This window comes from Trachurus japonicus, chromosome 10, assembly GCF_045865225.1.
Source record: "Trachurus japonicus isolate A0001 chromosome 10, Traja_1.0".
Taxonomy (NCBI): domain Eukaryota; kingdom Metazoa; phylum Chordata; class Actinopteri; order Carangiformes; family Carangidae; genus Trachurus; species Trachurus japonicus.
In genome coordinates this window covers 22,981,971-23,000,129 of record NC_140916.1, presented here as the reverse complement: position 1 = coordinate 23,000,129, position 18,159 = coordinate 22,981,971, and the positions used below count along the sequence as shown (strand labels likewise).

At 42.8% G+C, this 18,159-nt stretch overlaps 1 protein-coding gene across 1 annotated transcript in view; it reads left to right on the top strand.

The window, feature by feature from the left end:
* Positions 1-18,159, top strand: part of flt4 (fms related receptor tyrosine kinase 4) — a 41,922-nt gene that overhangs the window by 15,538 nt on the left and 8,225 nt on the right. The window contains exons 2-15 of the mRNA XM_085790133.1: positions 486-582; positions 3,237-3,511; positions 5,690-5,823; positions 5,962-6,127; positions 7,154-7,293; positions 7,367-7,538; positions 8,566-8,683; positions 9,802-9,986; positions 10,628-10,793; positions 13,763-13,898; positions 14,533-14,641; positions 15,607-15,966; positions 16,548-16,694; positions 17,558-17,689. Of these exons, the coding sequence (XP_085646259.1) occupies positions 486-582; positions 3,237-3,511; positions 5,690-5,823; positions 5,962-6,127; positions 7,154-7,293; positions 7,367-7,538; positions 8,566-8,683; positions 9,802-9,986; positions 10,628-10,793; positions 13,763-13,898; positions 14,533-14,641; positions 15,607-15,966; positions 16,548-16,694; positions 17,558-17,689 (2,337 nt within the window). The remainder of the gene's footprint in view (positions 1-485; positions 583-3,236; positions 3,512-5,689; positions 5,824-5,961; positions 6,128-7,153; positions 7,294-7,366; positions 7,539-8,565; positions 8,684-9,801; positions 9,987-10,627; positions 10,794-13,762; positions 13,899-14,532; positions 14,642-15,606; positions 15,967-16,547; positions 16,695-17,557; positions 17,690-18,159) is intronic.

The window sequence follows — 18,159 nt, the reverse complement described above, 5'->3', positions numbered from 1 at the left end:
TTTTTTAAATCTCTAATGACATCCAGGTGGTGCATAAGTCATGGTGACACTTTTATATATGATAGACTGTAGGTGTGGAGTCTGGCTAAGCGCTAATAGCACCCTGAGGGGACTCTGGGAAGGTAATGACATTCTGGACCGGCTGTATTAACCAAGCAGAAGTCAGTGGAGTGAATGCATTGGTAATGAATCAAGGGCAAATGGTGGTTATGTCAGAGGAAGAGCAACATTGCCTCATGAGTGGGCCATGATTTCTCTGGCTGGGTGTTCTCATCATGAGGGACCAAGTCCTTTAGCCGCAGATTGCCTTACAGCTTGTAAATGTAATGAACAACGTGCTATCTGAGCTGCCGTCGTGTCAGATTTCAGATTCCTGATGTGTTTCTGTGATTTGACAGCCTAACCAGCAGCTCTGTCAAATCCACTAGGTCCTGACTGACCTGTGTAACATGAAACTAATGCAGTTATCATGTTTTCTCCCTCAGGTCTGGTGATTGGCTTTTCTATGACTCCACCCATCCTTGACAGCTCCAGAGGCGACCTAGTGATTCCAGTCAACGAAACACTCATTATTACATGCAGGTATGTAGGAAATGCAGTGATTGAGCACAAATTAGTAGGCACAGTATCATCGACACTATTTGGAACAGTACAGATAGGCTATAGTTTGTGGCAATAGGCCTAGCCTACAGTAGCCTACATAATATAAATATAAGCTTATGTTGCACTGTTACTGTAACAGTGCAACATATTTTAAGCTTATTTACATAGAAGTAATGCATTTTATGGTTTCAGTTTCTCAGGTAAAGGATTTGCTGTCCCCTTAAAATGAATACAAACAAAACAAGGGCAAAAAAAGCAGTATGAAAATGTCACATTAGGCAAATGATGAAGGCCATTTGTTGATATTTTCTGACATTTTACAGAGCAGTTAACTGATTTGAATTCATTATCAGATCACTTGATTATGAAAATAAAAGTTGCAACCCAATACATAATAGCACATACTCAATGGACAACAGAAAATGCAGCTTAATGTTTATTTTGTTTAAAGTAAAAAAAAAAAAAGAAAAGAAAAAAAAGAATCAATAAATAAATCAATAAAAAAAACCCCGCCTTTAGATAAACTGAGGAAATATTGGAGAGACTTAGCCACATGTTTGAGAAGTCAAAACTTTACTTAGGAGGTTTTGAGGAGTTTATTGTGCATGAGAATCAGCTACCAGAAGACGTAGCCTATCATATTGGTACTTAATTCTTTGGTTAACTCGCAGAAGCTAACACAGTGCTAACAGCGCTGTTAATGTATTGTATTGAAAGGGTTTGGTGACTGAGCAGCATGTATCAATATTGTTAGCCTTGGAGGTAGCTTGTGGCAGCTAGCCATGACATGGCCTCTGCCAGCTAAAGCTTACGGTAGCAAACCCCAGATCCTACTGGGGTGATAAAGAGTAGGCTAATACAGTTGTATTTCTAAGTTAGGTTTGTTTACTTGCTGATCAGGTGGAAATAGCTAAAGCCAACTGTTGTCAGTTTGGAGCTTCCTTAATCTGAGTGAGATCAGGACAATAATGGTGGACCGTAAAAATAAAGACGATTTACTGACCGTGCCAGTCTCTTTGCCAGCCCTAGGTAATTCCCAATTCACCCATCAGTTTGTGACAATGGAGCTTTTTTTCCTTTTTTATTTTGCTGGTTATGGTGTCTCACTCTCTACAATTACTCTGGTTTTTCCATCAACTATTTCTGCCACATGCAGGGAAAGCTACCTGTAGTTACTGGGGAAAACATGTGTTATCCTTTTTCTGTTGAGGATGTGCAGTGGCAGATTCACTTCCTTTGTGCTCTAGATGAAGTAGCCTATTCGTTCATTCAGGGAAGTATGGTGGCAGACAGGACAGGGAACCAATCTCAATATGTTACACCCATTAGACCCAACATTGTGCCATGTCAGTATTTACTTTAGCCTACCTAAGATAAAGCAAGAAAAAACTTTTGTTTTTTGTATTGTCAGTTGGTGTTATTTTTATTTTAGCATTTCATACACCAGCGACTCATTTTCACTGAAGTCTTCAGTGCATTTTTCTGCATTGTGTTTCTGATGGAAAACAGTCAAGAATTAGTTTTTATTCATGAAGCCTAAAATTACAGGTTTTACTGAGAGCTTTTGAATAAAGAAAAAAGCACACACAAAAAACACCACTAATAGGGAAAAAGTGGTAGGCTACTCCAGATTTTATGAACCATAAAAATAAAAGCATATGTCCTTTAAGACACACAGAGACTTTTTGTTCTAAAATAAAACCAGCACTGATGTAAACCATGTTGTTGTTAGATATGAATTCACTCATAATAACCATCCTTTATCCTTATGAAATCTCTTCTACACTGTCCGCTGCCAAGCTGTCACTCCATTGGCTGTTTTGTCTCTCCGGGACAAAAAAAAATGCTGTCTTTGGAAAGCTGGTGATACTCTTGGACTTTTCCCAACACAGGTCTTGAATAATTGTTTGCATGTAAACCTTACATTTTCGCCAATCCTGAGGGAAAGGAAGTCAGTTTCATTTTAGTCAATTTAGTCATCACAACGTGCATTTTATAGAATGTAGACAGATAAATGCTATTCACAAGGGCTGGAAAATAACCCACAGAAAACTTCCATTGCCCCTTGCCCATTTCCTGTCATCACATTTTGGCACCGTCTGCAAATGTTTGTACATTGACATTTGCAGTTGGTGGAGGCAGGTGGTGAAAGATATCAGTTTTCAGACTGCCATTATGATCCTGCTCAATGTGGCTCTTAATGCCTCCAGGTTAACATGTCCACCAGTAACTGAATTTATGTGACAAAGCACAAAGAAGAATGGGATGTGTGGATGCACAGAGGAATTTATAGCATTACACACACACACACACACACACACACACACACACACACACAAACACTTTGGTCACTTTGACACTTCAAAAACATGACACAAGTAGAATGTGTGTAACGGTATTAATTTGATTCCTTAAAAAATAAACTTAAAATTGTGAAAAGATCAATATTTTTCACGTCTGTTTAAATCAGAAATCATGTGTGTATCTATGTGCACAAGCAGCAATTATTTTCAAACAGGCTTGAAAAATGTGGACATTTTCTTCCTGTTATTACTGTGAGTGATGATTTATTATCCTGATGCTCATACTAATGTGAGATCTGTTCCATGTCCTTTGACTGGATGTGTCCTCAGGGGACAGCACACTCTGACCTGGAGCTGGCCTGATCAGACTGTGGTGGGACAGGAGCTAACCGACCGTCAGACCCAGCCGCCGACCCCCGGGGCCCTCGGGCAGAGGGTTGTCTTAATCAGCGAGTGTCCAGGGCAGCCGACAAGGCCGTACTGCAAGAGGCTTGTCCTGAACAGGGCTCAGGGCAGAGACACAGGCTCCTATCAATGCTTTTATAAGGATGCAAAGGCCATCATCGATGACACCACTGCCGTCAGCGTCTATGTGTTTGTCAGGGGTGAGCTACACTACAAAACCCACCCACCCACACAGACACACTCAGGCTGATGCAAACTCAATTGAAAACAACATGTCGCAATATTTGAATGACTCATTCACCTTGCTGGCTCAGCATAAAATATTCATTATGAAGGCCTTTCCCCTATTACATTTAAAAGTAGCTGTCAGAGTACAGACTATCAAATATGATAAAATATTCCATTTCCATCCACAACTTAACTTTTCCATTCGGAAGTCATTTTATGTTGCAGTTTATGAGGCCACTTTGCTGCTCAACTTGTACTGAGTTTGAAGACAGCATCTTTCATCTCCTACATGCCTGCTGCCCTGGTCTGCAGCTCTTTAGCTTGGCTATGTGGACCCTTTTAGGCTTTAGTTTCTCTTTTTCTTGGGAGGTTTACAAGAAAACCACAGCTGTCCTACTGCAGCAGACTGAATTTGACTCCAATATCAAAGCCACCTCTGCATTATTAGAACTGGAGATTGTTTACTTTGCCTCAGTAACACCCTCGAAGCTGGCGAGATCAATGTTTCGGAAATGAGAGATGAGAAGCATTTGATAAAGGTAGGAAAGAGCTGCTCATTCACTCTTCTAATTAGAGAAAAGATATTATTAATATTATTAATATAATATTGAAATACAGCATGAGCTCCCTTTTAGCCCACCTTCTCATGAGGCTTTACATGTTATTTAAGAGAGCCTCAAATCTGATTAGGGCTGCACAATAAAATTTGTTTCGCTCCACATCTTTCTCACCACATGATCGTTTCATAGTGTGTCATGTATTAGGATTCATAACCATTGCTCTCACTTGCTCTGACTTTAGACTCTGAGTTTGTCCTAAGGGCTGTCCTTTCCTTTTATTCGCCTTGCTCCATGTGCTGTGGGGGACATGTACAAGGAGGCGGAGGAGGATAGAGAGACAGATGATTGTCATGTAGGGGAGTCCTGCTGACCACTCCACTCATGTGAAACGTCTGTTTATCCCTTCTGACAAGGTGCCAAAACAGTTTCCACAGATCTAACCAGGGGGCTGATCAGAAGCAGATGAAATCACAGCCATAAATTAGACCCAGCGTGTGGGGAGATGAGAGGGGGGACGCATGTGGGTTCAGTTAAACAGGCAGACGTCGACCCTTTAACCCGTCTGTGCTGCACACAGTCCTATAAACACTCAAACCCTCACAAGTATACAGTGTGACCCAAATGCATGAATGCACTGTAAATGCGCTGGCTTGCATACAGACGCGCAGGCACATGCAAAATATACAAGCCCTTCCTCTGACACACATTTTCACCTACATTCACACAACCACACACACATACACACCCAGGCTCATATCCCTCGTGCTTTTGCGAACTCTTCTTGCCCCGGGTGGGACATTTCCTCTTCCAAAGCAATCACAGTCTAATACCTACAGTGATTTATTGTGAAGAACTTAAGCTGCGAAAGGTTGTGTATTATTCCTGTAACCTGTGTGTATTTAGATCATTGCAGGTGAGAAATATAAGCCTCTCGATAAGATAAGACCCTTTGTGCCCACCCCGGCTTGAAGTGCTGCAGAAAAAGGGACAACGATAAAAAGCGGTTTATCGTGTCAAAAATAAAAGAAATAAAAAATCAAGCAAGCAGTTTGTAGTCGTACGACATCTCGCTGCTGTATGAAATTCGCTGCCAATGACAGGAAGGCCTGAGAGATAAGCATTTCCATTGTAGTAACGCACGCTCATGCTGTGGGAATATAAGGTTTTATAGTGATAACAGGTGCAATGTAAATTGGTGACAGCTCCTGTGATGTCTTACAAAGCCATGTGCAACAGTAGAGAGAACATCAAGGTGTTGAGGATGAAACAGAGAGATATTTCCCACTACCAGACATCTCGGGGTGAAACTGTAACACTGTTTAGAGGAGGATTAAACCCCACGGCTGTCTGTTCCTCAGCTGATGTGTAATAGCAGGTCTAAATGCCATTTACCGTACAGGGACAGGGTGAGCTGTTGCATTATGTGGTAATCATGATAAAGTCCACGTATGCCACATCTTCAGGGGTTATTATCCAGCTGCGAGGTACCAGTCTGTACGTTCATGAAGTTACCTCTAGTAATAGCTGTCATTATCCCAGCTGCCATCAGCGTTACCTTTTAACAGCTCCCCTGTTTCTATCTGCATCCAGACCCAGAGCTGCCTTTCCTCAGGAGAGAGGGCGACAAAGAAGACCTGAAGACCATTTTAATCAAGCACCTCTCCACGGACGTCACAGTGCCATGTCTCGTCACAGTGCCAGATCTGAATGTCACTCTGATCGCGGTTTGTACTCATCACAGATTTCGCACACGCTATTACTGCAAATTGAAGCTATCAAGGTTTATTTAAGGATTTTAACTCAAGCAAATGTGTGTGTGTGTGTGTGTGTGTGCGTGTGTGTGTGTGTGTGTGTGATCTCAGTTTCCCACACCTCTGGAGCAGGTGAGCGAGATGACATGGGACAACAAGAAAGGCTGGTCTATTCCCCGACAAAATGTCAACACTGCATTGATCATTGGATTTGTGTGTATGGCCATACTGGACGGTCAACGTCACCATTCTCCCAACTACCTGATCCACACTACAGGTGAAACACTTCACAGTCTGTGCTGAAAAGTTTCAAAGGTTCACTCAAATGTATCATGCACACTTTTAAGTACTGTACAGCAGCAATTGGCAAACGAGAAAACGCCCAGCGCAAATATTCATTACATCAGATTTCATGTTGTGCTCATGTTGAAGGAGAAATTAGCTAGAAAATGAAAGGTGGTGCAAGGCCAACTGCATTGTCACAGTAATTCAGGCAGTAATTGAACAAATTATGCCTTAATAGTGTCAATTTGAATAATTTGATTTCATTATGTCAACTACTCCCCTTTTAATGTTGGGACGTGTGCCATTATCGGAGTAGAATTTAGAGAAAAGAATGGAGAGGAGGAGAGGGCAGGCAGGGCATAATTAAATTTAAAGAAACCGAGATGAGGGGACAGGAGGTTTATGTCGAGGTTCCCTCTGGTCAGGACTGTACTCTGAGAGACCCGCAGGCACTTTGCTATGTTGTGTGAGATCATTCACCCCTCACTTCAGAGGGTGTGTGGAAACTCATACCCACCGCTGGCCAAAAGTAACAGCAACATCACTCTCCAGAGAAAGTGAGAACGAGTCTTCGCTAGGGATGGTAATGGAGCGTTTGAACAATCAGGCAATCACAGTCTGCTACACAGACATCACCAGCATGTGTGTGCTTTTTTTTTTTTTTTTCCTTACACCACGTTTCATTACCAGTGACTGCACAGAGAGGTGGCTTGGATATCAGAGGCCAGTGTCCAAAGCTTTCTTGCCTTTTCTCTCTTATCTGGAATTGAGGCTTCACTGTACTCCTTTTTAATTTCCTTTACTGATATATAGCTTGGCACATGAATGGAAACAGTGTGAACTTGTGACGGACAGATTCTTTATGGTGGGATGGCTCCTCAGGTCCAAAGGAAAGTCATTTCCTCTGGTCTAGCAAGGAAGGAAAAACTGCTGACAGTGTCACCGTGACCTCTCTCACTGTCTCCCTCCCTCTGTCCCTCTGTTTCTCCCTCCCCCTTTTTTTCTTTTTCCCGGACAGGAAGCGAGGTTTACGATGTCAAGCTGTTTCCTGAGGACCCAGTAGAGCTGATGGTGGGGGAGGCCCTCACCCTGAACTGCACAGCAATGGTGGAGTTCAACACTGGGGTACAGATTCAGTGGTCCTATCCGGGCGAAGAGGTGCGTATAGCAGGAGGTAACCTGTAATTCCGAGGGTGTTTTATGATTCTCAGAGTCTGTTTCTTCTCACCAGATCAACAGCCTGGTGGACACTCGGCCCTATCGTGAAGCTCTGGCCCATGCCACAGAGGCTGTTAACATCCTGACCATCCGTAGTGTCAATGTCACAGACAGTGGCCCGTACTTCTGCAACGTGACCAGCACTGACGTCACAGTAACCCGACAAACTCAGGTTATAGTTCATGGTAAGCACTGACTCAGAGCTACAAATTTTCCTAGTTGGTCTTCCTCTATTTCAGTAAAACTGTCTCTTAGCCTAAACACACAATCACAATCATCATCCTAAACAACAACAATGTAGATAACGTAGATAACACAACAATGCTAGGCAAAATGCTAATATCAAGGTGCTAACATGGCTACAGGTATAACGTTTACCATCTTTAGCATTGATAATTAGAATTGAACTCAAAGTAGCCTACACCTGAGGATGGTAATGATCTCCCTAGTTTTGCAGGTTTAATAGTTTTGGACAAATTCAGGGTTGGCAATCACATCACAAAAGATGGAAAAAGCAGCAATCCATAAGTTATCAGTCAGAAACCACTGTATCTTTAAACCAACACTAAGGAACTTTTCAACCTTCATATAATATTTTCATAACTTTTGTGATGGTACATCGACTTACAACAGGTTGAATGACACCTCTGTCATGGCCTGAGGGGGTCTGTATCATTATGGTCTGTATCGCCTTCACTGGCACTAAGCAGCTTTGAGGAGCATGGTGGGAAACCGGCTCTCACTTAAGTTTCACTTTCACTTTTGCGAGTAACGACGAGGAGGGAGCAGACAATGCGGCACGTTTCCGTCAGATTGTGTATGTGTGTTTACTGTGAAATGATCCGCTGGTAACAGAAACTTAGTTTGGACGTCTTCTGTTAATTTCCATGCACCGGGAGATCAGGATGTTTACGGCGCTACGCGCTAGTGCTCATGGGAAATGGAGTCTTCCTTCAGGCAAAACACTACCGCTTTGGGCCACTGGCGCCGCCAAACTCAACCAGAACTGAAAGTTCTTTAGTACTGCTTTAAAGGATGCTCTACCAAAGCAAAAACACATTGAAACCCCAAGGACTCACTGCAGGAAAGTGAATTGAAATATCCATACAAAACTGAAGTTATTGTACCGATACAGCACAGGTTTGATCTGAGAAGTTCCTGCAGGCGCTTCTACTGACATTTTGTGAACAAGTGAATGTTTTCTTTTTCCAGAAAAGCCATTCATCAGTCTCAACTACCAAACTGGACCAGTGGTGGAGGTAACTGCTGGCCAGAAGTCTTTCAAATTACAAGTAAATGTGTCAGCCTTCCCCACACCTGAAACACAATGGTAAGATCAGGCTCGCTTATATACTAATTAGTGTGACTGCTGAAGCAGTCACACTATTGTTCTTCTGTTTGGCCATTTTCTTCCGCCTTTTTACGGTCTTCTTCTAGTCCTTCATACTTTGTGCTATTTCAACAATTCATATATCAAAACGTGCAGCTTTTTTTGAACTTTATCGGCATTACTTTTCTCTTTTTAACTATTTATACTTTTTCAAATATTTAACTTTTTCACAAAAAATGTCACATTCATCAAAGTCTCAACCTCTCTTCTTCACAACTCCATTGTAGTGTAGGGGGTAGGGTGGATGGTTGCCAACCCTAAGGTCACTGGTTCGAATCCAAGGGAAGAACTCTTGTTATGTTATGTTGAATTCTGCTCTCCTCCACCGCCTTCAATTGGTTACAGGTGTTTGTTATCTCCTTGATTACTCATACCAGTTTGCAGCACATCATCACATTACAATGAATGACAACAGTTTTGAAAGCAGTGTGCTCTCTGTAGCCGAGTGGCAGAGTAAAGGTTTAGTGATCATATGGTCATGGGTTCGATTCCTGCCTCAGTCTTTTCACTTCATTGCTTGACTTTTGATTCCAATTATTCAGCTGTCATTGGACAGTCTTTGATTCCTCATAGTATAAAGCTCATTGTAACTCAGGTTCTCTGTGGCCATATGGTTAGTGCTCAGCCTGAAATTCACAGACATTTTCATTCTAAGTCATTCAAGCTTGACTCTCAAGCTTTCTTGATGTTGACAGTGTGCAGATCATTAACAGACAACAGTCTCTGCAACTGTGTGTGCACCGTGGCCTAGAGGCAGAGTGGAAGTCTAATGACCATGAGGATGTGGGTTCGATTCCGACCTTGGTCAAACATTTGTATGGTGATCACTGCTTGCACTATTTGCTAATTCTGCAACAGCGTTCAGTTGCTGTCAACAGTCACACCATTTCCATTCTTGGAAATGCTTTTTCTAGTTAAATCTAATGAACAATTTCCAAAAGAGAAATTAAGCCTCACGCAGCTGAGATGTCTGAATTAATTTAGCTGCGGAGCGCCTCCATTATGAGAGTCTGGTCTGTATTGTAACAACTGAATGTGTGTGTGTGTGTTGTGTCCAGGTATAAAGATGGAAAGATGATAAACCAGCATCCTGAGTTCAAGATGAAAAAGCTGAGGATGCACCTTAATCACGCGTTGGAGATTAAGGATGTTTGTGAGAAGGATTCTGGGCACTACACAGTGGTGCTGAAAAATAGTGCCGCTGCGCTGGAGAGGAGGCTCAACATCACACTTGTTGTCAACGGTAACTAAGCTGTTGGCCTGAATCGCACCAGATGTTGTGTGTAGATGTGCAACAGTAAATCTTCCAGCTATAAAACTCTAGAGGTTTTCTCACAATGGCAGAGACAGTGCAGTTGATTTTTTTAGCTGCTGCCAAACACAACAATGGTAGTATCAATGTAAATGCTTGGCTTCAAACATATATGCATAATTAGGGTCTATACTGATGTTCTTTTGTGTGATATGGATCTGTTTTTGCTTTGTTTTTGTTTTTTCCGAAGAAAAGCTAAGGCTGAAACAGTAAAATAGTATGTACAAAAAGCTGATGGAGACAAATAGAATAGCTGTGGGACAGGCCTCAACTTCACATTTTTGTAAAATGTCTAATGATGTAGACCAGCCTATTGATGCCACCCGTTATTAGAAATTACAGAGGGCATGCAAAGACAAATGAGCTCATGAGTGTGTCATAAATGATAAATCACAAATTGGTTAAAAACCCTAGAGAATGTAAAAGCCTCAGAGTTGGAAATTGGAGTAAGCAGTCAAATCAAATTAAGCAGACAAGTTACAGAGGATGTTTCCCTGTTTACATACTATGGGATATTCCTGTGACATATAGCTGGATGTATTGGTGGATTAAATGTCTCTCCTCTTCCCCAGTCTCCCCACAGATTCATGGGAAACAAGCCTCAGAGCCATCCGGTCCGTACCTCAGTGGCAGCAGTCAGACCCTGATATGCACTGCCTATGGACTCCCAACTCCTAACATCAGCTGGCAGTGGAGACCCTGGGGCCCGTGTGTTCTCAACAGCACGCAGAGCAGACTGTAAGAAATATGTCTCACACACACACCTACACACTCATACACACACACACACACAGGGCTGATATATCTTCGGAAACTCTGTGTAACCAGTGTGGGAGCAGATAAGGTTTGATCGAACGGGACAGAGAAAGAGAGGAGTGGGAAGCAGTTAGAGAACTATTATGTGAGGACCAAATAACGAGAAGAGGTCAGTGTGGAATTATCCATTGGCTGAGAGGGAAGAAGAGAGGGAGGAGATGATGAAGAAAGAGGCGGTGAAGAAAGAGAGGCGGTGAGGTGGATGAAAATAGCAGAGATAAAGGAACAGGAAGGTGAAGGAGAAGTAGATGGAGGAAAGGGGAGATGAAAGGAGAGTTAAGTCTGTTCAGTGTTGAACCTGTTTCCACCCCCGCACAGTAATGATGCGCCCGTAACTCTGCGGCTGATCTGCCACGGTTCAAGTCTTACACAGCAGTCTCACTATTTCACATACACAGGCAAACACATACACAAACACATGTACTCACAGACAGACACACACACACACAATATGCAAACACAGACTCACTTGCTCGGAAATGAACATAAGCCGGGTGTGTTTGAGCTCATCTATGTGCTATCTAGGCTCACACACACATATGTTCTTACACACACACACACACACACACACACACACACACACACACACACACTTATTGCCAGGTTTTGCCTGCGGCTTTTTTCTCAGCTTCATCTCTGCTGAATCCCACAACATGATATAATATAATGAACTCTCAGGACAGCCATATGGTAGATCTCAGTTACTTCCTATTCTTTTAAACCCCTGCTGTGTGGCTGCTCCCACTGAACTATCCTAATATCCACCTGCCTCTTCAAATCTTCCTCCAAGGCTTAATTTATGAATTTATTGCTGTTTCCTTGACCTTTCTATGTGGGCATGCAAAATAAGTGCAGACCTGAGGCGCCCACCCTGTTCTTAGAGAGCAAATACTGAAACAGAGTGGTAGCTTAAGCTCAACCTCAGCGCCAGCTGTCCAGTTCATGTTCATGTTTCATGTACATCCAATATGACATTTCATGGGCGTGAACTGAGAGAAGGCTGTGTTGACCTTTTCCGGTGTATGAGAATTGAATTTCCTTTTTTTCTTCTTCTTGTAAATCTCACAGCTCAAACATAAAGTATAGGACTTTATGTTTGAATTTGTCTTGGGTCACAGCAGTCTACTGAAGTGTACCTGAGCAAGACACTTAATCAACTGAGCTGTTTTTTTTCTTGTCATAATTCTATTCAAGAAGCTTCAATATTTTTCTTTTATGTCATTTTTTAGGAGCGAAGCCTCCAACATCTGTGTTAGTCACATTTAATGGATTCTAAATTCCTCTCCCATTTGAGGACTCCTTTATAGTTATAAAGAAGTAGTTTGGTTTCTTTGGGAAATACACTTACACTTATACTTTCTTGCCGGGAGCTGGATGTGAAGATCCCACGTATGTATCTGTATATTAAACATGAAGCTATACGGGCAGGACACAGCTGTCTTAGGGTAGCATAAAGAAGGCAAATAGAGATGAAAGCTAGCCTGGCTCTTTACAAAGGTAAATAATAATAATAATAATAATAATAACAATAACAATAATAACAATAATAACAATAATCGAAATTGTCATTGCCAGTCAAGTCCTATTTAACTTGACAACATATATACAGTGTTGTGCTACAGTCAAGGTTCCTGTGGTGTTCAAGTGGTAATTTATGACAAAGCTGTGGTATTGTACCATGCTTTTAGCACAAGCTGCATTTTCTAAAGTAACTAACCTGTGGTATGGTAGCAGTATCACATACCCTGTGGTGTGATCCAGTGATAAACATCTCTAAAAACCACATAGCAATTTACTATAAGCTTATGGTAGACCACAGAGAGTCTGGTACAATATGGTAGAATGTATGGAACAGCACCACAAAGCCTGAGGTACAATTCTGATATAACATCCCAAAGTACCACACAAGTCACCACAGGAATTTACCACAGCGGCATGTGGTACAGGCCACAGGAGCAGGGTAACAGAGACGTTGTATGGTTTTTCTCACAGGAAATTTTTCTAATGGGTTAGATTCTCTGTGACGCTGTGTTTGGCATAATGGTGCAAATGCCTGCTTGCAAACATGCTCACAATTACAATGTGCTAATGTTTCACGGATATAATACTGTCTGCTATCTTAATTCAGCAAATTATTATGATAACAAGGCACATTTTGTATTTTACAAATGAAAAGTTTGATCTGATAATAACACTAACAAAATTCCAGTCTGAACTAAAGTGCCAGACAGATGTACCCTGCCATAGAACCACACTGCAAGCATGGATAGAACATCAGAGTTTGCAATTACATGTGTGAAATATGTACAGTCAAATATATACTGTTATTTTCAGCCTGTCCAATTTCACAAATTAAAAAGACCATAATTGCAGATAGTACTGGCTATAGCTTCTTGTACAAATGGTCATCTCCTGATGTTTGTTGACAGTGAAATGATTTCACCCACATTGTGCTGTTTAATTAAACAATTGTTTTATGTATAAATTTGACTTATTTATGAAACCTGCATCCTGCATGAAGACTCTGAGTAAATAAACTGACCCTCATCACCCCAAAATAGCAGAGCAGTGCCTTTAAGAGAAAATACAACACAACATTTCATTTCATGTCTCATTAGTTCTGCCATGATACCCACACTATGGATTTTCATTCAGCAATTGATACTGTAGTTTTTCCATTACTTGCCAGGACACTTAGCATAATTGCCTTAGCTTTAGGATACGAGCTGATGCACGAATGGGGAATGCAATCCAGTGTGCGGAAAAAAAAAATCTCGTAAAACCTCAGGATGTCTGGTTTGATGTGCCTCTGAATTCTCCCCCACTGCCCACTCTCTGCTGTGCATGTCAATGAGGGGAGATGTCATGAATGTGTTTGTGTTTCTCTCCAGGGTCCGACGAGACAGGAAGGGTCGGAGTGACAGGATCGCAGACTGTCAGAACTGGCAGGACATTAACTTGGAAAATGCAGTGAATGAAATCGTGGCTATCAAAACGTCTGTTGAAGTGGTGGAGGAACAACAAAAGGTCAGTCACAGCTCTTTAATTGCTACTGGCACTTTTTGGGGAAGGCTAACCTGTTTATATTTGAAACATTATGTCAATATTATTGTAATGTGATTTTGTAATCAAATAGAATTTCTGTAAAATAATGACTGAACATGATTAGGACATAACCCAGAAATGAAGACATTTATGTAAGTGGACTTATCTATGAACTGTGATGTTTTTATGTAAGCGCCCCCAATTCTGAGCTCCATAGCAAAATTTGTCAATCGAGAGCCATTTCCACAGTAGAAATATTTAGAGCAGTCTTCCTCTGCAGACTTCCTGTAAAGACTGGTTATAAACACACCCAGACACACATGCAAAAAGGGGGCACATGCACACATCCCTGGGCCTGTACATTTATAAACCACAACCATCAGCGGAAATGATCACACAGAGGGACTCCCACATGCAAACGTCCCTGTGTGTGTTTTTTCTTTTCTTTTCTCTTTTCTGTCACACCTGAGTGAGTTTGCTTTTTGTTGGCCTGTCAGCACAATATCAGGTTTCTGTCAGCTCACAGGAAATAACATGACAGCAGACTGCACTTCCTTTTTAAAATATGCGTGTTGTTCTTCCAGATGAATTAAAGTCTCATCCTCTCTCTTCACAGATAGTGAGCAGGCTTCACATCCGAAATGCCAATGTTTCTGTCATGTATAAATGTTCTGCTGAAAACAAAGTCGGCAAAGATGAGCGGCTGATCTCCTTCTATGTAACCAGTAAGTGTGTGGGGTTAGACTTCACCTTGTGTTTTATTAAGAACACACACAGAATGGGTTCACCAGTCACTTCTAATCGTTCTGTTTGTCCCGGGGTTGAGTTATCTGTGAGATTTCTGCCTTCACACCATTACAATACGGGTGGATAGAATTTTATATGGGTTGCTCACAGCAATGAAATATGAGATTTTAAAAATTCAGCAAAGTAACTTTCTTCCAAAGAACTTGAGGGGATTATTGAACAGGCCTCCTACTGGTCCAGAGCCTGAGTGACTGTTATTAACATGTCTCAGTGGTAAGTCACAGGGCTCAGTCAGAATTAAAGGAGTCCTGATCACATTGTTCTCTCTCTTGATCCTTTAATATTGAATATCAGAGCAAGAGCTTATATTAAGACTTATTGTACATTAAAGCTGACCTATTGAAGCAATTTTAATGTCTGACGGCAGAGCAGCCCCTCTCGATGAAGCTAGATGCTACATGACAGCTTTCCTTTGAGGGATTTTTAGAAATATTTTTGAAGGTTTTCGGATGATTGTCATGACAAAATAATTTCAACCAACAATATGAAAAACAAACAAATATGCAAAACAACTATGAACTGTGCTGCAGGGAGGGAACTCTGGTCGTCTGTCTCATTGGCTAATAATTCATCCATGCCAAAGAAATGATTAATGGTCCTGTGAGTACTGCTGTTATCGAGTTCCTGTTGAATTTTTTTTTCCAATGCTGTGAGCACCTCAAACAGAAAAGTTTTTTTAACCTCAAACTAAGCAAAACCAAAACTATCTGCATAGCTAGCTACTACTGGATTTATGTGAGAAAATGTTTTCCCTCTTTTTGGAACATGGTGGTGTAACCCAACCCGGCTCATTAAGGAATACCTTTCATTAATAAACAGGCCACAAACTCCGTTTTGCAAGGTTATCTAACCGGCTCACCTGCCCCTGTCTGTATCTTCAAAGCCATCCCGGAGGGATTCGGCGTCAACGTCCAGCCCTCACTGAATCCCCTGGAGCAGGAGAAAGTGTCCCTGCGCTGCAGCGCTGACAATTACACCTACGAGCAGCTGCAGTGGTACCGCCTCGACCCCAAAGCTGCGCAGAACGAGCAGGGCAAGCCCCGGGAGCCGGACTGCAGGAGCGTGCAACTATATGGCAACGCACTTGACGGCCAGCTCTCCTTCCAGGAGCACTCCAACAGCTGGGTCCTGGACGTCACCATCCCCTCTATACAGCTGCATGAGAGGGGCTATTATGTGTGCGAGGCTCTGAGCAGGCGCAACGGGGAGAGAGAGTGCCTGTTCAGAAATGTGACTGTCAAAGGTGAGAGATAAGCGAGATGAAAGCTCCAGACACAGACAGACATACGTTGCCCGACACAGAGAGTATAGCCACTCTAACCCCCAGCTAATTATAGAGAAAAGCGTGACCTTTGTTTGCAGCGACACACAATTTAAAGTGGGGCTGGTGCTGAGATGCTGTGGGCTTAAAAATACATGCACTCACAGAGAGGTGCCCACACAGCCCGACAACCCACATCAACACGTAATGGAGAGAGTACCTGGTGTTTGCACAGCATCAATATGTACTGATAGAAACCAGAGCTGAGACGCTGCAGGGCTGAAACTCATAAACCAATCCATTTTTCATTCATGTTGTGTGTTATAGCCTTGTGTCACAGTGCCTGGAGGATAGATGTACATCTAATGGGTTTTTTTGGCTTTTTGCTCTTTCCTCAGTCCTTCGAGACCCCTCAGTAAATACCATGCTCATTTACAGTCCTCAAGTTGATTATCACACTGTTCACATCAGTGCCGACAAGTCAAAGTGTTGATTTCCTTTTCCCTTCTCCTCTGCTCTTACTCATTTTCCATCTTTTTTGGCCTTTCCCTCCCCTCCCGTAGCCCTGGAGCCACCTCGCTACAAGCGCAGCCTCACCAACCAGACAGTGAACGTGACAGAATCTCTGCGGATGGAGTGCGACGCGGAGGGCAGACCCCTACCCCGCCTCTCCTGGTTCAAAGACAACCAGCCTCTCCACCAAATGTCAGGTGCATTAATACACCTACACAGGTGATACACACGTTTACACAACAGTGCAGCCGCCCACCTGACAAACCAGTCACCATGCAGGCATACACACACACTCAGAAGCTACTCATAAAGTTTGCCCCCAGTGGATTTTAGACAATTTGACTCATATCCTGCTGTGAGTGTGTTCTGTTCTTGTGAGTTCCCATGATCTGTGACACTCACAATAGATAGGAGAACGTCTGTTTAGTGGAACAATAAGCTTTGCTAATATTTACCCAAACACTGACAATGGCATTTTTTGGCAGATGTTGCTGTTTTCCCCTCATCGGTTGCATTTCCCATGATGTCTTTACAATAAAAAGTCAATACGGGCGCACACAGACAGACAACTACCCACCAGCCCACCCACACATTGTGAAACAAATGTGTCACACAAAACCAGGGACGAGAATTCTTGTGTGGATGTGTTTGCTGCATATGTGCACTCCCACTCACCCACCCACACATACACACACAAACATGAAACCCTGCAGGCCGATAGACACAGTTCATTAGCTTTCCCAGCGTGTGTCACTTCTTAACATCTGAAAGAGATGAGGGGGTAGGGAGGGCTGAGGAGGGGTGGTAAATATGGGCGTGAGTGACAGCTGTTGCTCTGGGTTCACTCTGAGGGGCGGCTGTGGTTCCGGGGATGCAGGAGGGCAGGCAGGACCACAGATGAATAAAATCCAGAGGTGCGACAAGAAACGTTGCAATGTTGTTGAAAACGTGGCTGGATTTATGATGTGAGGGGTAAAGGAGCGTCTGCGATTGTTTCGCTGCCAGTGGAGGAGTGCGCGCGTGTGTGTGTCACTAACCGTCACGTGTCACCTCCTTGCAGGGATCCAGCTGCAGGATGCAAACCGCACTTTGAGTATCCAGCGGGTGAGAGAGGAGGACGCTGGGCTTTACACCTGCAAAGCCTGCAACCAACGTGGATGCGTCCACTCCTCAGCCGCCGTTAGGGTCATTGGTGAGACAGCCACACACACACACACACACACACACACACACATACATACACATACCGGTACTCACACACACACAGGGACATATACATTGACTGAAGCACCTGTATCTATTCACCACTGATGTGCGTTTTTAAAAGCACTCAGGCCTGAAATCACAGTTGCCCTTGAGTGTTGATCTGTGCACACAGGCTGCACAGGAGGTCTGGATGTTGAAGTCATTCAGTTCTCACACTTTACACAGCTGCTGTAATTCTCAGTGCTCTCCTCGTGGACAGCTCTCCAGACTAAAATCGAAGCCATTGACTGCTAGGGACATTTTATATGCAGAGTGAATAATTGAATAGGTTTGCTGGAAGTGGTTTCGTGATGAATGGCTTAACCCTTTCAATGTGTTTTTGGCACGCCGATGTAACCTAAAGACATAATGTAAGGAGTTGGCAAGAAGGCCAGTGTCAATAGTTTGTAATACAGC